Source organism: Gymnoscopelus braueri (genome assembly GCF_963280865.1).
Source record: "Gymnoscopelus braueri genome assembly, chromosome: 8".
NCBI lineage: Eukaryota > Metazoa > Chordata > Actinopteri > Myctophiformes > Myctophidae > Gymnoscopelus > Gymnoscopelus braueri.
Genome location: NC_137609.1, coordinates 46,902,584 through 46,926,310, shown reverse-complemented (window position 1 = coordinate 46,926,310; position 23,727 = coordinate 46,902,584). Strand labels below are relative to the sequence as shown.

At 42.4% G+C, this 23,727-nt stretch overlaps 3 protein-coding genes across 4 annotated transcripts in view; 1 reads left to right on the top strand and 2 right to left on the bottom strand.

Annotated features, from left to right (window-relative positions):
• The window catches only part of gemin5 (gem (nuclear organelle) associated protein 5), an 851,612-nt gene that overhangs the window by 520,608 nt on the left and 307,277 nt on the right, over nucleotides 1-23,727 (top strand). The window lies entirely within an intron of this gene.
• LOC308089753 (uncharacterized protein) lies at nucleotides 418-18,463 on the bottom strand. The gene is made up of 6 exons (XM_080434656.1): nucleotides 18,340-18,463; nucleotides 16,568-16,694; nucleotides 14,643-14,745; nucleotides 14,064-14,161; nucleotides 10,935-11,225; nucleotides 418-2,071 (listed from the first exon to the last, which is right to left on the bottom strand). Exons 1-6 carry the CDS (start codon nucleotides 18,424-18,426, stop codon nucleotides 1,407-1,409), a joined length of 1,371 nt encoding a protein of 456 aa, XP_080290782.1. The 5' UTR covers nucleotides 18,427-18,463; the 3' UTR covers nucleotides 418-1,406.
• LOC308089745 (uncharacterized protein) overlaps nucleotides 20,426-23,727 on the bottom strand; it is a 29,605-nt gene continuing 26,303 nt past the window's right edge. For both annotated transcript variants that reach the window (XM_080434643.1, XM_080434644.1), the window contains one exon: nucleotides 20,426-21,739. In XM_080434643.1, the coding sequence (XP_080290769.1) occupies nucleotides 21,093-21,739 (647 nt within the window). In that variant the 3' untranslated portion in view covers nucleotides 20,426-21,092. The remainder of the gene's footprint in view (nucleotides 21,740-23,727) is intronic.

Below are 23,727 nucleotides of genomic sequence, written 5' to 3'. Positions count from 1 at the left end.
ATTTCACCGCTGGAAGAAGCTGCAGTCACTTGAAGTTAACACTATGTGTAGGGGGAATGTGTATTCATATCTTAAATTGGTGTCTTATAACCAGGAAAACAATTATGCAGTCATTATTATTCAATCGTGTTCCTCTGGAATGTGTTCGACTGCATTATACTCCAACTACCAGTATGCTTTGCACACCGCCATTCCAAAACTCCTCCCTCAATTCTACTCCCATGGGGGAACTGTAAAGTCCTTTGCTACTGTAACAGGGTGGTATGAGAACTTGTAGCCAACTACGCCACCTAGGGAGTTGCGCCCTAGGAACTTCAACTACTACACCTGATTACATTTGTGACTCCTCACACGGTTCGTTGTACAGAAGGCAGAAACATGTTTTAACAAAATTACAAAAAAGCTTTATTTAATAAACATTTAATCATTAATAGAATCTCATCAATATCATCATCATTATCAATAAGAAGTGGATTTGAAAAATGTGCTTGTCTATTTATTAACGAATCCCACTTATTCTGTAGTGATGTATTTGTCAACTTTGAAATTTGGTTGACAGTTAAGTCCAAATAAAGTCCACAATTGAGTAGGGTTTATTTTCAGTCAATGTAACTGTGGGCACTGGGCAGCCAAAGCACAACAATGGCCAATATTACATACCCTGGTAAGCAATGATAACATGGGTACTCGGGTGGGAGAAACATAGCAGAACTGGTATTGTACTGTTGAGTACTGACCCAATTCAGCTTGTCTCAATGCCATTCATGAATAGTAATTTCCAGACAGCTTGAATGAAAGAAACATTCACAGCCTCCTCTGCACAACCAGAAGACTTGAGTGTGCAACATGAAGAAGTCTGTGTTAAAACAAAATACTATTTTCAGACAAAAGAGGGTCAAATCATATTTAATGTCTAATAATATGAGTAAAACCTGAATCCTCAGGCCATGCATAATTGTATAAGCCTTATGGAGACAATGAGGATAGGGTTTGCCAACCCCCAGAGATTAAAATAAGGGACACCTACTCCGGCAAGCCGTGTGGGAAAAAAAATATTTTGGGGGACAATACCACCATGCATTTTGGCACGGTTATACCTATAACACAATACAAACACAACAGGTTTACACCTGCATTAGGCTACTACATCACACTTACTGTAACATGGTTGTAACAAGTTCTATTCATACCATAATCACAAGGAAATTAAATGCAATGCTTCAGCCATACACCAGATATGTATTGTGTATGTATGTTTTGCAGTTTGATATTGGCAGTTTGAAAAATGTGATAAAGTAAATAATAAAAGTATGCTTTGGAAAACGGTATGAAGTAATGTTCAGTAGGCTATACATGATTTGTTTATGCCATAATGACATCCACAGGTTTTACACCAATTGTTGAAATTAGGCCTTAAATGTGAAATGTTCTACAGGCATGTCCAAATCGGATACAGGATAGGTGTAAAGTAGGTGGTTTGAACATGCACGGTACATCATTATGAGACTTAATTTTTTTGCAGCGCGAGCTTGTCGCTGTGCGTCTGTCTTAGCACGCCTTCGCTCATCAGGTGTTTTTGCAGCGTGAGCTCGTCGCCATGCGTCTGCGTTAGTACGTTGACGTCTTTCACGTTGGTCAGGCGTTTCCGCAGCGCGAACTCGTCGCACTGCATCTGCGTTAGTACGTCGACGTATTTCACGTTGGTCAGGTGTTTCCGCAGCGCGAGCTCGCCGTCGTGCGTCTGCATGAGCACGAAGACGTCTTTCACGTTGGTCAGGTGTTTCCGCAGCGCGAGCTCGTCGCTGTGCGTCTCTGTTAGAACACCTTCGCTCATCAGGTGTTTCCGCAGCGCGAGCTCGTCGGTGTGCGTCTGCACGAGCACCTAGGCGTTGTTCACGTTGGTCAGGCGTTTCCGCAGCGCGAGCTTGTCGCTGTGCGACTGTGTTTTTCTTGTTTCTTCTCATGGTGAACTTGGTTCTTGTCTTTGGCATTTTGCGTGTATGTGGGGCACGTGAAGGAGCCGTCACCCTGGATGTTGATGGATTAGGGTCACCTTCAAAGACAGCATGTTCTGCAAAGAAAGTCGAGAACATTGTAAGGCACTTTAATTGTAGACTGAAACATTTTAAGGGGTGTTAAAGTGTAGATGTAGGCAGTGGTGTTGAGTGATTAGGGGAAAGAAGCACAAACATTTTCATGTCAGGGTCCATGACTTAGATATACAGTAATAGGCCACAGAGCCATTAGCGTGCAAACAGTGTAGATAAGACACAGTATCCGCAGGAATGACAGTATAGTAAGAAATATGTGTATTTAAAGGTTTAATGACATTCACTTTTACACCACATTCAAAGTCTTTGTCCTGGTCCTTCAAAAGTGTACAAAAAGTTTTAAGTGAAAATTCCATTCCAGTGATCAATGGCAGGTGTTTTTCTCTCACATTTCTAAAGCCTTTTCAACTGCAATGAAAAAAGAAATCTTTGCCTGCGGGTGTCGCTGGTGAGGGATTTTGCCTGTCAATCATCGCCTCTGCTCCGCCCCCCCCAAAGGAAAGGATAGGGGAGGGGAGGGGCGAGGAGGAGAGTGGGCGGGATTATTCGACAGTGACCTCACTGTCGAAGGGCCAAGCTCAGATTACTTTTCAGCCTAATTATTCAGAAAACCCCAGACCACAGAAAATCCACTGAATGTTTTAAGTTCAGGTTTTTTGGGTGTAATTGAGGTCATAAAACCCCAAATAAAACATTGAAAATAAAAAAAGTGAAAATGAATGTCATGATACCTTTAAGGCCCCACACACACAAGTCTGCTGGTTGGCTCAGTCAGACTTTTGAGAGTTAATTACCCAACAATATTCTCTCTCTCTCTCTCTCTCTCTCTCTCTCTCTCTCTCACACATCTCACACATCTCACACATCTCACACACACACACACACACACACACACACACACACAATTACCCAACAATATGAATACATCTTAATTATATGTTACATTTTGCTGGTAAATGTTGTATAACATTTTGTGATTCCCTCAAATTAACTAATATTCAACCATTTCTGTCTGTGACACATTGTGACAAGCTTCCTTTTCAACAAACCAGAAAAAAGAGAGATTCAGTGATGTTGAACCATTTTCAAAATAGTGAGTCTCAGGAACCACGGCCCTCGTTAGTTACCGTCGATGTTGGCTGGAACAACACCAACGATAAGAGAAGTGGAAGGTTCATCTCTTTGTGGGTGTTGTGACTTGGCAGCAGGACTGTTAGATGCCATAGGGGTCACAGGGGGAGATGAATAAGATGTATCACCTAGGAAGGAGATAAGTTTGAAAATATAAGAAATGGTGACGCCATGTCAAATTATTACATGATCATAAGGTAATATATGTGAATACATATACAACATGAATATAAGGTAAAACAAACGCTGGCATGGGGATGAAAAACAATGTTTTAATGCTGGCAGTCAATGTGTTAACAGCGCTCCATGGACAGCTAGTCTTAACACCTACTTGGAGAGGCATGGGGTCTGTGAGCTGTTTACCACAGATAACCTGTATGAATGAACCAGTGTACACATCTTTAACAATGTCAACATAAACTTGCGGTAGATGGAATTCCTCAAGAGCGGTTATCATGACATTATGTGATAAAATGCCAAATGCATCACAGAAGTCCAGAAAAACTGGAATGTATTCACTAGACCCATGCTTAAAATCGTCAATTCCTGTTTTGAGACAAAACACATGTTCATTCATGCCTTGCCGATTGATGTAAGCCTTTTGCTTGGGAGACTAGGGGCCCTATTCCAGGTGAAATTTGAACAAACCACTAATTATGGGAGACTAGGGGCCCTATTCCAGGTGAAATTTGAACAAACCACTAATTACGGATTTCGGACTAGGCAAGAGGCGTTTCCCCGCAAAATTCGGTATTCTGTGGCACCCCCCTCACCCGCCAAACACCTGAGCTACCCGTTACATTATGCATAGGTGTGGTTTGGGCGTTACAATGATAAAACCAATCACCGTGCCAGAAGCCATTGCCTTTAAGAGAAGACTGCGCTAGCCGTCATCCCCGATCCAATATATGCTCCCTGTTTGCACTGTTGCCTGGTCTGATTATTATAAGCCACATTGGGCTTATTTTCCTTCTTTTATTTTATTTGATCCAAATAAAAATTTATATTAATTTGTAGCCTATTGTGTTCACAATAAGCTTGTCATATTAGTCAGATCCGGAATAGTATATGAAAGCCATTTAAAATATTTATACTATTGGTACACACCGGCTGCTCCCAAATAATTAATTACATCATGTTGCGACAACGCTCCTACGTGGTACACAGACAGTGTGAAGTAGCTCCATAGTTTCCTCTGAAGTGACGCAGTTAAAGTTAACTTACATCCATATTGTCCCCGTTATCTTTCATCATCCACCTTTGTTCAGTAATCCCGAACAGAGCTACACTTTAAGTTTACATCAATAGCCTCTCAAACCCAGACACATTGCTGCGATGCGTATGTGCGTCGCCTACCTACCCAAAATAACAGACATACTTAAGCTATCGACGGCGCTGCGTCATGTCGTGTCGACAGCTTACAGATCTGTTATTTTGGACAGAATAAACAGTAGCCTAACACTAAACCAAAAACATTACATTACGTGGTCAACAACATACTAGACATGTAACTTGCTTGGAGCTTTTAATGCAGTGGTTCTCAACCTGTGGGTCAAGACCACAATGGAGCACCCAACGCCTGGCGAGCTTGTAGATCTGCTATTTTCACAATATTTATCTGTGGAACCGAGTCAAACAAAATGGGGGGGTCCCCAGTTCAAATATGGTTATTTTGGGGGGTCGATGGCCTGAAAAGATTGAGAACCTTTTAATGCAGTAAACATGAACGTAGCGTTTACGTGGGGAATATAATAATAATATAATATATAATATAATATTCACCCGCAGCATGGGTTTAACGAGACAGCAGCCAAAATGAAAATCATACTAGATGATCCGATCATCTTATAAAAAATGTAAGTGCTTAAGATTTTAGCCCAAACCCAACGGGACCCGACCCGGCCCGTCGGCACCGGTTGGGCCGGGTCGACGTTTTTTTTAAATCCAAATAAATTAATATATTAATTAATTTGTAGCGTATTGTGTTCACAATAAGCAACTTGTCATTAGTCAGATCCCCAAGAGTATATGAAAGCCATTTAAAATAGTTATACTCTTACACAGCTGATGCCAAATAATTAATCATCAGGGCAGCGCAAAGTCAAATCAATTAGCTGTCTTGACAGTTGTCACAACGGCAGCAGCAGAGAGCCCCCTTTAAAGTTTAAACCATAACATGACGTATAGAATGGATCTTCAGACTATTGAGATTGAAAAGCTTTCTTCACCTCAAAGTAAATGTTGGATTATTTCTTCAAATGAGAACACAGGCAGCGGGCAGTAGAAGGTAACATTGGATGTGATTTCTCCATCGCAACTCTTTCCCATCAAACAAAGTAATCCAAACTGTTTTGTACTGCTTATTTTGCTTGCTAAAAGCATGATTTTATTAAGACATGACAGCATATGGAAAAAACAAAAATATCTCAATTAAAAATATATTTCGTATAATAACCGAATATCATTCTTAAAATGGTTATGGGGCAGTGTATATATTTATATAGCCCTATTTGCTCCAAGCTGTTTTTTAAATAAAATATAGACTGTTGGAATAGGGTGGAATGACTCCTGTTCTTAACGAATTACCAAGATTTAATGAGAAAAAAGGCTGCATGCAGCAATTAAGCTTCTTTAGAAAAATTACTGACGGGCTGGGCTGGGCCTAATTTGTCAATTATTAGTCGAGCCGGGCTGAAATATTTAGGGGATATGAAAGCTCTAGTTAGTAGTTTGAAGTGCTCATGTGGCCTTATAGTTGCTTCTTTTTGTTTTCATAAGGATAATTCCTTTTAACAGGACGTTCATGAAAGTCCTTGCGGGCTTGTTTACAATGAGGGCCTGTGAGCAATTAGGGGTTAAGAGTCTTGCTCAGGGACAAATAGACCTGCGGTTGCTTATTTCTCGCCAAGGCTGGCAACCCGGCTCATGGTCCAACGCACAAAGCCATTGCAGTGTCTGTGTGCACTTGGCGGGTGGTTTTAGAAACCGGCGGGTGGTTTTACAATCCACTATCCCCCCCCCCAAAGCCGTACCCATGTGTGTCTGCAGAATGGCAATGTGGGGCACACCTCCACGCGCAAATAACGGCGTCGGCATAATGGTGACGGGTAGAGCAGGTGCTAGAATAACATATTGGGGCGGCGCAGCTCCATTATCAGTATTTAACGTGGTTTAGGGGGGGGGGGGAAGTGCTCGAGAATAGGGCCCTAGATGTTTTCATCCACAAGCCACGGGAGGATTCAGGGCAAGAATGCACTTAATAAACACCTTATAGATGGTAGGTAAGAGGGAAATGTCTCTCCACGTTGACGGATCGTCCGTGATGTTTGTAACGGACCCAGGACAGAAACCTTTATTTTGACGAAAGGGCCTACTCTTTGTGTTGTTTGCATGTTCTCCCCGTGTCTCCTAGGGTAGTTAATACCCTCACAAAAACATGTAGTAATCCTGGTCACTATACTGCCTCCTCCTGGTCAGCCGGGGCGCCTGATGGAGGGGAAGGGAACTGGTTGGAATAACGTGTTCCTTCCACACGCTACGTCCAACCAGGGAAACTCCCCCCTGTCAGGTGACAAGAAGGTCAGTTGGCTCTCATGCATTGAAGGAGGCATGAGCTCGGCCCTGGCCTCCCTAGGCTGGTGGGGGGAGTGTAGTGCCCAGGATCACTTAGCAAATTGGCACCGGGTGAAAAAGGGGTTACAAAATCGAGGGATAAAAATTTGAAATAAACCTTTATTTTGAAAGGAAACACTGGAAGCGCACCAGCGCATTGGGAGCAGTTGACTTACTAAAGCCAGTCCAACGTGAGCTGGGGGAGGGGAGCAGCAGTGGACAGCAGAGAGACTGAAATGTTTTGTTGAAGTTACATTAATCGTTTGGGAAACTGGATGGATGGAACAAAGGGAGCAAAGTGAGTGCCACAAAATAATGAAGAAATGGAAATGCGATTGGATTTTAACTTTGATATATTTGTTTTAGTGGGATTCCTATTAAACTGTGTTATTGATGGAGTGACCGACATGCCACTGGAAAAGCACCTGGTTACTTGGCACCTAGCTGGAGAGGGAAAAATTGTTGTGGGTTTTTATTGTTGTGGTTGGTACTTTGCATGCTGTATTTGTAGTTTTAATATGCACTTTTTATTGGTTATGTGGGACATGCGTTTGTTCTGACAGTTTATTGATTATATGTTTATGCTTTTTGTTTCAGTTTTCAAGTTGATTTAAATAAAGTTACCATCACAAATCATCAGTCGGCTTCAACCTCCTTTATGCCCAGCTTGGACGCTACAATATTGTCTTTTTTGGGGATCCTATAGAGGAGGGTGCCCTTCCATGAAACAGGGACCCTCCTGTTCTCCAAGCAGACATTAATATAGCTGTTAAAATGTCTGACAGCGTAGGCCTGAGATATGAAAACACCATCCATGCCACATGCACTATTACTGGGTAACAAGCGCAATACAGTCTCAACCTCAGTGGTGGAAGAGGGTCAGGTCAGTAACTGACATTTGAGCACCGCATTTATTCTGAAATATAATTGTACCTGCTCACAATTATCCGGACACGGACGGGGAGGGGAATTCACTGTTGAATAATTTGAATTGTATCGGGACTGTTTATGCTGCCACAGGTATGACAGCTCGTCTCTGCTCACCTTCCTCCGTTGTGTTGCTGTCGCCTCGTAGCCGTCAGTGAAGGCTGCACGTATAAGTGCAAGTGCGCCTCGATCCACCTGCAGGACAGAGCCGGTGTCGAAGCCTGCGGGAGCGGCTGCTTCGCTGGTAGCTTTTTCACACACACACACACACACACACACACACACACACACACACACACACACACACACACACACACACACACACACACACACACACACACACACACACACACACACACACACACACACACACACCACACACACACACACACACACACACAGAGCAAGATCAGCAGGGGAGGTGTCACACTGTCTCTCACACACACACACACTGACTGCCGTGCACGTGAATATTTTGTTCCGCTTTGACATGCGCGATGAAGTAACCCACAAACATGCGCGCGATCACACACACGGTACATATAAATCATGTAGTGCGTCCAGCGTGTCTCTGCACACGCTGTGCGTGTTGGAGCGTTTCCGGTTAAAGATGTTGCGTTATCATGTAGAAATGTTGCGTAATCATATAGTGCCTCAAATATGGGCCCACCTATCCTGTGACCTTCAAATCATGTATATTTTACCTTATTTCTCACTATTTTCCAAGCATTTCCACTAGTGATGCGCAGTCAACTCGCACGGCTGGCGGACGAGGCAAGATTTTAGAGGCAATTATGCGGGCTGCAGGTGTAGTGGGTCGACACCACTCTCACACGCATTTTTTTTTTTATCACATGCTCTTGTTTTGTCTTTATTCCTAATAAGAATAAGAATAATAACAATAAAACAGTTTGAATACACTTGGGGTATATACTTGAAGATAGATTGTTTAAGAATAGCCTACTCGATGCTGTCGAGGGGAAAGGCTTCCGTGAGCTGATGGCATTTCCAGAATACACCGTGCCCTGTCGTCAAACAATGACACCGCGCTGAGAGAGAACGTACTCTGAGGTAAACGGAACGATCGCCCCAAAACACACTCGCCCCCATTTTTTACTGAGGTTACGTGTAGGAGTACCTGGTGGTGACCATTCCCAGGTCGCCGGATTTGATCCGGGGCAACCGTGTTTTAGGGCGAGAACCTCGCTGATGTTACCAAATGCTCCGTAAGATGTTATAAAAGTTTATATGAGGCCATATAGCTATATATTGTTGAACGTGTTGTGTTGTTACTATTATTATTTGGCATTGGGACGTTTTTGAAATTATTACATGACGACTTGGATTATGTTGTTAACTCTTTCAGTGCCAAGAGTATTTTCATAAAGTACTCCCAAACTGCCAGGAATTTGCGTTTTTTAAAATTTTGTAATTTTTCATTCAAATAAATGATCTGATTGGGGTTTTAAACCCATAATACAGTTCTACCAGTAGAGAGCAACAAATCGACACATTGATGATCTCGCTGGCTCACTCGCCCCCTCCCAAACAGGCTCACGTCATATCCGGTCAGAACCGGATGTTGACATTTTCGATAATAGTTGATCGGGCTAAATTACGATGCGATACACGACTACGATGACTGATCGTCACCCAGACCAAAGAGAGTAGACGTGGACCTCTCCGTTCGCTTTTTATACCGTGTGAAAAACCGTGACTTTCCCTATTCTGGCCGAAAATCACCGGAGAAAAACAACGTGACCCGGAAATGAATTTTTTTTTTTACATCCAGCTCCGGGTGAGTCTGATGTAGTCAGGAAGCGAAAGTGATCATGAAAAATATACAGAATAGCGCGACCACAGTCAAAAGTAAAAACTCGGGATTTCTCGTGCTGGCACTGAGGGTACTCGGGAAAAACTCGGGATATGTCGGGGCGTGGCACTGAGAGAGTTAAGTCAGTCGTGTATGTCAACTGGATTTAATTTTGTATTCACGTGTTTTTTTTGTCTTTCTATGTACATTTTTGTCATTGTTTTTACTAGCTTAAATAATAATACATTGTATTTGTAATGCACTTTTCATTCACAAGGAATCTCAGAGTGCCACATGGTAAAACATCTTCAATCATATAAAGTTAAAAAGAAGGATTTAAAAACAGATGTGACTAAACAACAATTCAACACGAAAATGCCCTCTGAAACAAAAACGTTTTCAGGCCTATTTTAAAAGAGTCCAGGGTCTGTGGTGCTCTCAGGTCAATAGGAAGGCTGTTCCACAGGCGTGGCGCTGCCGAGAAGAAGGCCCGCTCACCCATAGTACGTAGATTTGTACCAGGGACATCGAGGAGGAATCTGCTCGTAGATCTGAGGGTGCGGGTGGAATTTTGTGGGGGCCTAATTAATTTCTGTAGGTAGGGAGGGGCATGTCCATTTAGTTTCTGTTTCATTCTGGCAGCTAGAGAAGAAAAAAAAACAACAAGATCACTCACTTCAACTAACAGATCTCTTCCCTGTATGAATCCCCACGACTTGCTTCATAACTTGCTTCATACAGTTTTATTTTTTGCTATACATTTTTCCCAAGTCCTCATGTGTAACTTAAAATGTCCCTTTAAGATTTTATGAGTTTTTGAGTCTCTTTGAGTATCCGGGGCGGCCATAGCTGAATGGTTAGTGAGCCTGCCTTGGGAGCCAGAGGCCCTGGTTGCCCCAGGTTCGATTCCAGGCCAGGTCAGCATATGTGTCGATGAAATGAAATTTGTCCCTGAGCAAGACTCTTAACCCCTAATTGCTCACAGGTTCTCATTGGAAACAAGACCGCAAGGACTTTCATGGACGACCTGTTAAAAGTAATTATCCTTTATCCTATCCTACCGGAAATACACCCGGTCATCAAATTATTGGCTCAGGAATGCGAGAAAAACATCTCCAAGGCTTCATGGGGTGAGTAATTGATAGAAAATAAGATTTTTTTTGGGTGAACTACTCCTTTAACTGATTTCTTTCCTGTGTGTGTTTCTTAATAATTTATTTGATGCTAACTTTACAACAAAATTATTTGTCCTCTGTATGTATCATCAGCAAAAAAAAATTATCCACACTCTGGACAATTACATTTAGTCTGTTTGTTCAGCTTGTTGCTCAATGACAATAATATGTGTCCTTCCACATTTAGCGTCTTGTGTGATTACAGTGTGTTTAAAGCTAACTGACCTCCACTGGTCTCCTCCCACTCATCATCACTGTCTTCAGTGACCTCAGCAGTGTCAGATTCAAGTTCAACTTCAATTTCAACTGCAGAGCAGAGTGAAGCGAGGTCTTCATCATCTTCACATTTCACTGCTAGTGATGTCATCATTGATCCATCAGGCTCCTCTGGTCTTTGAAGAAACTCCTCCTGTTCCTCTTTAATGTGTGGAGGTTCTGGTTTCCCCTGGAGCAGACTGGGGCTCCTCTCCTGTCCAGGAGAAACCTCCTCTTTACACACAACCATGTGCAGGGTGTCTAGGAGCAGATACAAAAACATGATGGTGACCATTGGATTCCTTAAAGGGCAAGACCACTTTGGTAGAGTTTTGGGCATGATGTAACTCCTAAGGTGGACAAGAAATTAAAAAAAAAATTGCTCCATTGATTAGAAATTGATAATTCAAAATATGCTCCTCATTGACTTACATTGTACGGTAAAACAGCTCTCAAAGTCACTCTTTTAGCACGTAAACAAACACAAACAAAGCTGATTTAGACAATATAGAACATCAACAAACCCAGTACTGTTTGTTTTTAAATAAAAAATGTAAACTTCCTGCTGATTTGACCATTTGAAGATCCGGATCCAGTCCGGGTTTTATCCTTAATAAAAATAGCAACATTTTTATAAAAAAAAAAACCAGTACTTGTTTTGGTGATGTTTTATATTGTCTGAATCAACTTTGTTTGAGTTTGTTTACGTGCTAAAAGAGTGACTTTGAGAGCTGTGTACCATGTAAGTCAATGAGGAGCATATTTTGAATTATCAATTTCTAATCAATGGTGCAATTATTTTAGTTTACTCTTCCACCTTTGGAGTTACATCATGGCAAGGTAACTACACAACCCAAACCTCTACCAAAGTGGTCGTAAATCCATTATTTCTGTCTTCCATGTTCCATGTAGAAAATTAGGTATCAATGATTACATTGAGCAAACAGTTACTAACTAGGGATTATTGACTTGTTTTCCAAGATAGCGCCGCCCATGGCTGCTGTGGTGTTGGGGAGTGTTGTTTTTGTCTGTTGTAAACTGTGCTCCACTGTACCAAATCAAATTCCTAACATGTTCACATGTCATGGCAATAAAGTCTTCTGATTCTTTTAAGAAACCAGGATTCAAAGGTTTAGCAAGAAACCTTCTGAAAATATTTGAATTAATATACTTTGTTACTTTACCCAAAATATGAATATTGTGTAAAATTTAATATTGGTAGTTTCTGAAGCCTCATATATACTTAGTTGCTCGTCAGTTTTGTGCCCCGAAAACAGCTCTCCAAAGCCGTGTCACATCAAACTGACTTGTCCTGACTATTACAGACTGCATCAGTAGATCAGGTTGGTAAAAATGTCATGATCACGACATTTTAGATGACGATTAATTGTCATACAAATAATTGTGATTAATGAATAAATGGCATGGGCTTTGATTACCACTTTTGAGGGGACAAACTATATTTCGGGGGCGTATGTGACCAAAACGGTCAAGCCCTGACTTTACACGGAAGCTCTGATTTGGGAATACATTTTGCTTTAGGCCAGACTTTCTAGAACAGGGTTTGTAGGTACAGTGGCCCTCATTTATCAACGCAGCGTATAAACCGGCGTATATTTTTCCATATATTCGGCCGTACACCAACGTCGAAGTCACATTTATCAACGAATCCTACACAGCTGATCCGAGCCTACATTTGGTCCCAGGCTTGATAAATGTCACGGCTGGAACCTAGCGTCATTTAAATAACACGCCCTTAAATATTCTCAAAACGCCCCGATTTTACGACATGAAGAAGGACCAGAATACGACCAAAGACATCAAAAGCCAATGAGAAAGAGTTTCCCCCGCCTGCCTCACCACACACGCACACGCCCCCCCCCCCCTCTCTCTCTCTCTCTCTCACACACACACACACACACACACACACACACACACACACACACACACACACACACACACGCCCGCCCAGCTGTGTTTTTCATGTATTGTAATCCGTACCGTAGCGGTACAATCTTTGTCACGTAGGCTTGTAGCCTACATGAATGACATATTATGATACCAATCACATCGCCATGAATGGAATACGTTTGTATATTAATTTATTTAACCCATACCGAGCAGTGCACAAGCAGTCATGTAGGATATTCCCCGTGAGACTCGGACGGGCGGCAGTGGTTTCGGTCCGCCACGTTAATAAGAGATTGGAGCGTCGGGTTTATATCCTTAACCCATCCAGGTTGTAGTCTTCATAACTCTCTATGACATAACTCCATAACATAGGACAAGCTACTGTAAGTTTGTACACCTCACTGTCCATGAAAAGATCGTCGGCAGTCCCGACCGCGGGACTCCCGAGTCCCGACGCAAAAGCGCTCGTATATTTTGAAAATAGCAGATCTACAAGCTCACAACGCGTCGTGATGCGACCCGTTTTTGAGCTTGCAGATCTGCTATTTTAAAATAGCCAATGCAACTGAATGACTGTTAAAGCAGTTTGTTTAAATTACTTTATAAAATGTTATATTTTCACAGGGATTAATTATTAGTGTGTAGATATACATTTAGGAGTGGATTATGTGTCCAGATGCCTGTCAGACAGTCAGACAATGCTGCTCCGCAGGTCTACAATGGAATAAACGGGCGCAGCCAACGTCAACAACTGGTCTCGACCAGACGTGAGATCTCAGCGTATGGTAGGATGAAGCCCACGTCAGGATATATTGATAAATGCCGAAAGGTGCGGTGATCTCGCCCTACGCCCATTATTTGGGCTGCACCGCGTTGATAAATGAGGGCCAGTATGTTTATAAATACGTATGTTCTCTCAAAAGTGGGACAATCAAAGTGTATGCCATTAATTCATCAGTTATTTGAACCTAAAATGCTGATGCAATCTGGAGTAGTCAGGAGGACAAGTCAGTTTCATGGGTCAAGGCTTTGGAGAGCTGTTTTCAGGGGCACAAAACTAGTGTGCAAAGTATAAATCAGGCTTTAGAAACTTTAGAATCAGATTTGGCACATCGTTGTTATGTTACTAAAGTAGACTATGAAGGTTACAGTGAAACGTGTTGAAACAGTGCTATTGGGTGTTTATACCGTTCATCTTCAATGTGAAGGCATCTGGAAGTTTGTGTCCATATATGTCCATGTCTAGATGAATGGGGAGCACCACTTCTGTTTGGGAGGGATCAAAGCTAAGGAACAAATGGAACAGTCACACTTACAATTACTTTTAACATACACATTTTAGACACTTAACCCATTAAGACCTGGAACGCATCTGTGTCACTTTAGATTTCTTTGGCTATTCAAAAATAGCAGATATACAAGCTCATAGCGCGGCACCGAGTGCCGCGCTATGAGCTTGTAGATCTGCTAATTTTGAAAAAAAAATATTTTAGATTTTTTTCAAAAAAACTGTTAGGATTTAGAAAACATTTTTAAAAATCGCCTCAGGTCTTAATGGGTTTAAACCTGTATACTTAGTTGACTAGGGTCCCCCAGGGCTCAATCATAGGTCCTCTAACTTCCCAACCTCAACCAACCAAGGTCTTCCCAACCTTTTATGCTGGGAGCCTTCTGGCATCTGACAAAAGCTGAGAACCCATCACTCAGTCCTAATAGTCACCCTACTGCTGGCTTTGGGAAAAACTACAAAAAGGAGGTAGAACTTACCTGAAGTTTGCTGGAGGTTTTGTGCTGATGGAACCTGCTTTGTATTTCTTATCATTGCCCTCAAAGATCTCTTCACATTCTGATGCCTTCAGCAGAATCACTGCTGTAGATTGGTAATAGGAAAGAAAATAAGTATTGTATGTTCATGTTTAACGATGTACATTTTCTAATGCCAGTACTCGTTCTACTTTGTTGTTATGGTGACAATAAATCTTTCTACTTCATGGTGTGTTCACATGAGTGGTAATCTCTCAAGACAAATTCTGGTAACAGCAGAATTTGTAAGCACCACTGTACTAAACATGTAGTGTTTAGTGCACCCCCCCGTTAGCCGCCCCCATAAGTGGGGTTGGGACACCTCATTAGTACACCCTTCGCTGTACTGTGATTGGCTCATAATTAGTACACCCCTAGCATTAGTACACCCCTAGCTGTACTGTGATTGGCTGACTCTATTGGCTGACTCTATTCAGCACTGTGATTGGCTAGCGAGACACATGATGAAACTAATAACCTATAAATAGGAATATGCACTTTAAGTGAGCTTCCATCATGTGATGACCACTGTGATGACCACACCGCCCACTTCACACTGGGTGTGATTTTTTCCCCTTTTTACAGAATGGGTCCCAGATTGCATGAGTGGTGACAAAGCAACAGGCTACAAGTAATTTGTTCAATGGAAGCCAGCTAGAAACGGACGACTGACACTGCTCAACAACAACCACAGAATGCAACACTTCTCAGCACTCCAATGAATCATATATCGTTTTGTTTCAATATGTTCACTTCCATTCTCTACACAATTCCTGCTCCATTCTGTGAATGGACCCTTAACCTGTTCGGTGTGCAGCTATTTAACCCTTTTCGTTTACAGAACAATGTGGCTTGAGCAGCACTTCAACAGTGGCTCATGTAGCTGACCAGGCTAGCTTTTGTGGCCACAAGTGTGAAAGCAGCATGATAGCAAGCAGAATGCTTGCATTTCTTCATGTACTGCAACACAGGGTGGTATGCATTTGCTAAGGCAGTTGGTGATACAACTCTGTGTAATCTTAGTTAGAGCCGATATCCATACGTTTAAAGGAGCTACACCATGAATTTAAAAAAAATATTTGATATTTAATATCATATGGTGTATGTCCCTCAAACCTTTTTCAAAAGGTTTGAGCCTAAATCATCACTCAGATATACTCATCCCAAGTCAATTGTCTCTGGCTTATACAGCACTTTCAGCTGCAATACCAAAACGTCCTCTTGGGCAGGGGGGGGGCTACTGAGCAATTCTGTTCAGTTAATAAATTCAGTTAATAAAAAAAAATATTAAAACAAAAAAAAAAGAAATCGAAAAAAAAACACTTTGAACATTTTTGAACAATTCCACCAAGTGTTTGAGGTGCCTGTTTCACCCACTTCCGGGGGGCGGAGCCAAAATCCGAGCCCGAAGTATTTGTTCGTAGACCCCCACTTAGGGGGGGTAGAAAAAGTTTCGGAGCGATTCGGGCACTTTTCATTTAACATTGGGGTTTGCCATCAAAAATGTTTATGACATCATAAACATTGCCATTCTGAGATCGCCTGTTCAGACACGCCCATTCTGGAAATCCATGAAATGAGAAGGAATGACTGAATTTAAAAAAAAAACATTTTTTGGGGTACAAGAGACACTGGGGACCCCAAAAAATACAAAAAAACAAGAAAAAAGTGATTTTCATGGTGTTTTCATGGACCCTTTAATGTCCAAGTAAGGATTTGAACCGGGTCTCTAGCGCTCTGCTAAGAGGGACATACCAGGCGTGATATTGAGCTTATGACATTTGCCTCGCACCGGTCTTGCTTTGTCAAGACTTGTCATATTATTTAGTAGAAAGTTTCCTTTTTTTCCCCCACTATATTTAATTGATTTTTCATTTTCCATAACTCACTTCGTGATGAAGCGACAATCTTCTTCCTCTCCTGGACTGAGGCCAGCCTCCTCCATAAGAGCGGGTAGCGTTCGTACAGAGACCCTTGGAAATGAGACCCTCTGAACATACGCAGGTAGTTTCCCACCTGGAGGAGACAGAATCAAACTTGTTGTCACTTGTCAGGTGGAAAACTTGTATGTCCTAATCAGGGAACTGGGAAAGAAAATGGATCCAATGTACTTATTATTTAGTTACAAGCTCTTTCATTGATTCGATATTTATAAAACCCACATAAAGACCACTTTCACATTTCTTCAAAAAGAGCAACAATTGTAGATCTACAAGCTCACAACGCATCACATCACAGTGCATGGTGAGCTTGTAGTTCTGCAACTTTTGTAGGACATTATTGTACAACAAATGTATTAATTTACAAACAAAAACAAAAATGAAAAGAGAAACATAACAAGTTTAAATAATATGGAGATATGAGGTTTCTCCCAGACGGCAATGTTATGGCTTTGCTGTGTGCTGTAAACTTCACAATGCAGCAAAGCCATATAACGTTGCAGCACAATACACTTGATCATCACAATGCAGGATGACCATGGGCCATGACATGGGCTCTAATGCCTGGCATCGAGTCCCTGGTTCAATTCTCAGCCAGCAGGACCATTTGCTGCATGTCACTCCCCTACTCTCTCTGCGTTTACTGTCTTTTTGTGTCTCTACACTAACCTCTGAAATACTACTACTACTACTACTACTATTACTACCTAGCCTGATTATCAGCCTGAAGCTCAGAGAGTGGGCGGGGTCTATGGTCTGGAACCAGGCTAACCACTTCCACTACTACTAATAATAATAATAATACATGATTTCATTAATTATTTGAGTTTAAAAAGCTCTCAGCTGTTGAAACAAATATTTAAGTGCTTCATAATAAGAAACTATAGTAAACAAACAAGTAAAGACAATAATAATTTAAAAAAAAAAATAACAGGGGTGAGAAAGCCCTGTTAAAGAAATCAGAGAACTACTAGGAAGGTTTAAGTCTTGCTGGTAAAAAGTAAGAGTTCTGAGATGAAAATGAGAAACTAGAAAAAGCACTCAGGTCTTCGCCAAGTCAGGTAGGTTATTGTGGGCCAGCAATGTTCGAAATGTGCCAATCAGGATGGAACTTTATGCCAATCTTAGCCGATCAGGCTATAGAGATAGTGTGTACTGATTTGTGATGTTTGAAATTGGACACAATCTGTAAGAGTAATATCAAGAAATGTGTTTAGCAAAAATCGGCCTCCTGGTGGCGCTATAACAGGCCGATCTGAAACAATCGGGGCAGGTTCTGCTCTAGCGCGCACACGCACACGCACACACACACACACTTTATCTACAAGCCCACTTTGTTGTGAGCTTACATAGTTGCTATTCACTGTTTAGTGAATTAACTTTAGACAACATTCACTATCTTCATTTTTCCAGAGTCACAGACCAGTAACATGAAATAGAGATTCATCAGAATGTTACCGTTATTACATTATTGTTAGCTGGACTATTTGTGTATCAAACCTTGAATGATTGTAGCATTGCTAACATTAGCAGTTTAGCATCAACTAGCAGTAAAATCTACATTGTAGGCAGCTCCATAAAGAACCTCTCACTCCGCTATACAGCTCCGAGATCATCTCAGAGCTGTATAGCGGAGTGAGAGGTTCTTTATGGAGATAGCTACATTGAAGCTTTACACTGGGCAGACAAACATTAGAAACGGTTCATTATTTGCTACATACCTCTGATCCCACCATGAAAAAGTCTCCATCTTGTTCCAACTGGAATTTAAAAGGCTTCTGCTCTAATGTGTTGTTTAATGACAACATTGTGCTGTTGCCTGTTGTTGTTGCTACGTGGTTGCTGTGTGCGGCTGCGGCAGCCAAGGTTTATACAAATAAGGTACAGTCATCTACGTCATTTTCTACGGCCGGCAGTGTTGCCATGTCTGCTTATTATAAGCAACGTTGGGCTTATTGTTTGTGACGTTTTTTTTTGGGGCTTGTTTCTAAAGTGTAGTTGCCCATTTGGTCTTGCTTCACAATTTTTTAAATTATTTTAACCAGTGGTTCCTATTCTGTAGTGATGTATTTGTCAACTTTGAAACTCGGTTTAGTCCAAATAAAGTCCACAATTGAGTAGGGTTTATTTTCAGTCAATGTAACTGTGGGCACTGGGCAGCCAAAGCACAACAATGGCCAATATTACGTACCTGGTAAGCGATGATAACGTGGGTGCTCGGGTGGGAGAAACATAGCAGAACTGGTATTGTACTGTTGAGTACTGACCCAATTCAGCCTGTCTCAATGCCATTCACGAATAGTCATTTCCAGACAGCTTGAATGAAAGAAACATTCACAGCCTCCTCTGCACAACCAGAAGACTTGAGTGTGCAACACAAGGAAGTCTGTGTTAAAAAATACTATTTTCAGACAAAAGAGTGTCAAATTATATTTAATACCATTTTTCAAATATTTTATTTTGTAACATTTTGGACAAAATAGCCAATTGTACATCGAGGTGCCCAGATGTCCCTAGTAGTGCCCACCTATCCTGTATCCGATTTGAACATGCTTGTAGAACATTTCACATTTAAGGCCTAATTTCAACAATTGCTAGAAAACCTGTGGATGTCATTATGGCATAAGTAAGTTGAAGGGTGCATTTTGGAGGTTCAAATCATGTATAGCCCACTGAACATTACTTCATACCGTTTTCCAAAGCAAACTTTTATTATTTACCTTTTCACATTTTGCAAACTGCCAATATAAAACTGCAAAACATACATACACAGTGTACATATCTGGTGTAGCCTATGGCTGAAGCATTGCATTTCATTTCCTTGTGATTATGGTATGAATAGAACTTGTTACAACCATGTTACAGTAAGTGTGATGTAGTAGCCTAATGCAGGTGTAAACCTGTTGTTTGTATTGTGTTATAGGTATGACTGTGCCAAAATGCACAGTTTTCTATGCATTTGGGGGGTTTTGACCCTCCAAAATATGTTTTTCCTGCGCGGCTTGCCGGAGTAGGTGTCCCTTATTTTAATCTCTGGGAGTTGGCAAACCCTATCCTCAATGTCTCCAATAAGGCTTATACAATTATGCATGGCCTGAGGATTCTGGTTTTACTCATATTATTGGACATTAAGTAATGTAAACACGTGTAGTGGGTTGTGCTTTTTCCTAGTTGTGTTGCGCCCCCTAACACTCCTATTCAGGACAGCTGAGACACCTGGCTGAATAAAAGGGAGCCGCACCTGGCCGTGAGTAGTGTAGCTGGCTGGCTTATGTTTGCCTGGTGGTGTGTTGGGTCATAGGTGTGGGAGATGGGAGAAGGTCATTGATGGTAGGCACTTAGGTTGTTTTCCCCCCCACCTGTTGTACAGCCTCGTATGCCAGTCTGCATGCGGAGCTGCTGATGACTGCATGGCGTCCTCCCCTATAGCTAACCTGTTGAATAGCCTTGCATGCGAAGCTACTGCTGTGCTCTCCTGATGGTGGTTCAGTGGCGTGTTGCTTATGGACCAGCCAGGGAGCACTGATGACTGCATGGCCTCTTAGTTCCTAGTGTGGCTCTCTTGATTTGAGGTAAAGGGCTGCCTATATTATATTTGTATTTGTTTTAAATTGTGTTGATCAGAGTTTATTAATATTGTCTTTTGTCTTATCAGGAGGAGGATGAAAATAATAAGGACAAAAACAGCAGGGCACAGAGCCCTGCTGTTTTTGTCCTCTTATTATTTTCATGATTAGTTTATTGTTGGGTTGTTTGATTTTAAATGTATCTAATCTAAGCCATTGTGATTAACTCTTATATTTCCTAACCTACCTTCCCTTTACAATTTTAAATTATTAAAGTACTGAAATGTCTGCCCTGAGCCTAAATAAAATAACTATATGTTTGTACTGGAAACACACGTCTCTGCTCCTCTCCTTTATTAAACCTGTCGGAGAGACGGGTGACAGCCGGAATTTAGACGGCATCCCGGGAGCAGTATGGATTAGCGCCCCAGCCTGTCTTCCGTGAGGAAGAAGCCCAACAAACCCACGGTGAGGCCTTTAGGAGGGCCATTCAAGCAAGCCGCAAGTGGACCATCACGCCAGAAGGAAATGTTTGGATCGGGGTGCTGCAGCGGATCTGGTGCAGCGCTCAGGTCCTGGACCTGGTGAGACGAAGGAGGAGCCCGGCCAGGAGACAACCCACAGAGCCTAGTCCCTCCATGTGCCAGAGCCTCCCAGAGTCCCGGCAGAGTATTTCCGGAGAAGCGGACTGAGTGGCCCTGTCTTTCCCTATAGGACTGACCGTGGGTAACTACTGGGACATAAGTCAGGGCTTGATCAACCCCGGCTGGGTCACCTGGGCGAGGGTGTGTGTTGTTGCGAGACCCGAAATACCCTATGACCCCAGGCTACAACACCGATGATACGTCCCAGGTGCATCCATTTGATGTTTTCTTTATAGTTGTTGGGTATTCAATGTATATTATGCATTATATGGTATTCTGAGGGTGAAACTCCCAGGGTGTGTAGTCTGGTATTCTGTTTCCGGGCCTAAGTGCCCAGGTTAAACATGGTTTGAACATGCACGGTACAATATTATCAGACTTCATTTTATCCTTCAACTGCTTCATTATGGCAACTTGTATTGTTTTTGCAGCATGAGGTTGTGGTGTTTTCGCAGCGCAAGCTCGTCGCTGTGCGTCTGTGTTTGCACGTTGACGTCTTTCACGATGGTCAGGTGTTTCCGCAGCGCGAGCTCGTCGCTGTGCGTCTGTGTTAGCACGCCTTCGCTCATCTGGTGTTTTTGCAGCGTGAGCGTGTGTTTTCTTTGCAGCGCGAGCTCGTCGCTGTGCGTCTGTGTTAGCACGCCTTCGCTCGTCAGGTGTTTTGGCAGCGTGAGCTTGTAGTGTTTTCGCAGCGCGAGCTTGTCGCTGTGCGTCTGCGTTAGCACGCCTTCGCTCGTCAGGTGTTTTTGCAGCGTGGGCTAGTCTGTGTGCGCCTGGGGCTGTCGTCGTTTTCCTTCTTTTTCTGGTGAAGTTGGTTCTTATCTTTGGCATTCTGCATGTATTTGGGACAGGTGAAGAAGCCGCAGTGCTGGATATTGATGGGTTAGGGTCACCTTCAAAGACAGCATGTTCTGGAAAGAAAGTCGAGAACATTGTAAGGGACTTTAATTGTAGACTGAAACATTTTATGGGTTGTTTAAGTGTAGATGTAGGCAGTGGTGTTGAGTGATTAGGGGAAAGAAGCACAAACATGTTCATGTCAGGGTCCATGACTTAGATATACAGTAGTAGGCCACAGAGCCATTAGCGTGCAAACGGTGTAGATAAGACACAGTATCCGCAGGAATGACAGTATAGTAAATGCATGTAGTAAGAAATATGTGTATTTAAGGCAACAAACAGTTTATGCTTTGAACTTTTGACATTGAAACTTTGGAATAGCAGTAGAAATCATGTGTGGTGCAGCCTGGTATAAATAAGCTTGACAACCCCTACTTTACGTAATGGGGGAGGGAAGAAATGGCTGAAGCAGTGTTAAGGACACAAAGACAATAAGGTGGGGCACAGAGTCACTGCTTTAATTTCATTTTCTAATAAATATTCATAAGGCCAACAATTACGCTTTTATTTTTAAGATATTCTTAATTTCCACTTAGAAATTGCACAAAAGATAAGTGTGTTCTTAATTTCCACTTTGAAATTGCACTAATGCACTAGTTATTGCACTAGTTATCAAATAATTTCCACAAAAAAACACCTGATTCGGATGCTATCAATGCATTGAATGGGACATTATCACCTCTTTATTAGACCTTTGAATGGGCGAAATAGGCGACATACTGACCTACCTGCGATTTATCAGACCATTCATTGGGTGTTATCAAGACATACTGACCTACCAACGGAGATGACTTAAATAGTTCAGTTTCGGTTTTGGTTTTGGTTTCGGACCATGACGGAGGCGCGCAGTCACAGGCGAACTGTCACCCCGTGAAGGACCACCGAGGGAGCTAAAGCGACCGAGTTGCCGTCCTACTCGCCCATTCAAAGGTCTGAGAAAACGTGATAATCTCCCATTCAATGCATTGATAGCATTCGAAGCCGGTGAAAAAAATGGGGTCATGGCATAAAAAAGGTTTGAGAACCCCTGCCATAGAGCACACAGACACACAAAGTTGCAGGGGCAAACAAAGAGTTTTGCACTATTCAACATGAATTCTGGAAACAAAGAGTTTTGCCTTTTTTCTTTATTACTGCCCCACACACACACACGTTAGTGCACAGTGTCCGTGCGGAAAGGTTTGGTGATGCTAGGTGAATATCACTTTAAATTAGCAATATTCAATACTCCTCAGGTATTGCTATCTTTCTGGGGACACCATAACACACTTTCTTTTTTTTTTTTTTTTTACCTAAATTTTTATCCCACGATTTTGTAACCCTATTTTTTACACCCAGTGCCAATTGTCTATGTAATCCTGGGCACTACCTTCCCTCTGCCAACCTAGGGAGGCCAGGGCCGAGCTCATGCCTCCTTCAATGCATGAGAGCCAACTGACCTTCTTGTCACCTGACGGGGAGAGTTTCCCTGGTTGGACGTAGCGCGTGGAAGGAACACGTTATTCCAACCAGTTCCCTTCCCCTCCATCAGGCGCCCCGGCTGGCCAGGGGGAGGCAGTATAGTGACCAGGATTACTGCATGTTTTTGTGAGGGTACCTACCCTAGGAGACACGGGGAGAACATGCAAACTCCACACAGAAAGGCCCTTTCGCCAACCCCACCTAGGGTATGGGCACTGATGACGCGGAGGAGAGAACACGCCCCCAGCGCCCACAGCGTCCCCTGTGGGAATCGAACCCAGGACCTTCTAGCTGTGAGGCGACAGCGCTACCGACTGCGCCACCGTGCCCCCTAACACACTTTCAGATATTACTATCTTTCTGGGGACACCATAACACACTTTCAGATATTACCATCTTTCTGGGGAACACATTAACACTCTTTCAGGTATTACTGAAATGTATTCCTAAAACCTCCAAATGCAGGAGGTACAACTCAACAGTGTAGCCTATTTACCAACAGACACGGAACACTCTTTCAGGTATTACTGAAATGTAT

What these genes read in the sequence shown, in the direction of transcription:
- LOC308089753 (XM_080434656.1), bottom strand. Translation starts at nt 18,426, where the DNA reads ATGTTGTCATTAAACAACACATTAGAGCAGAAGCCTTTTAAATTCCAG. An exon ending in TTTTCATGGTGGGATCAGAG is followed by an intron (nt 16,695 to 18,339) that starts GTATGTAGCAAA and finishes TGTCTCCTCCAG; the next exon opens with GTGGGAAACTACCTGCGTAT. An exon ending in AAACCTCCAGCAAACTTCAG is followed by an intron (nt 14,162 to 14,642) that starts GTAAGTTCTACC and finishes TTTGTTCCTTAG; the next exon opens with CTTTGATCCCTCCCAAACAG.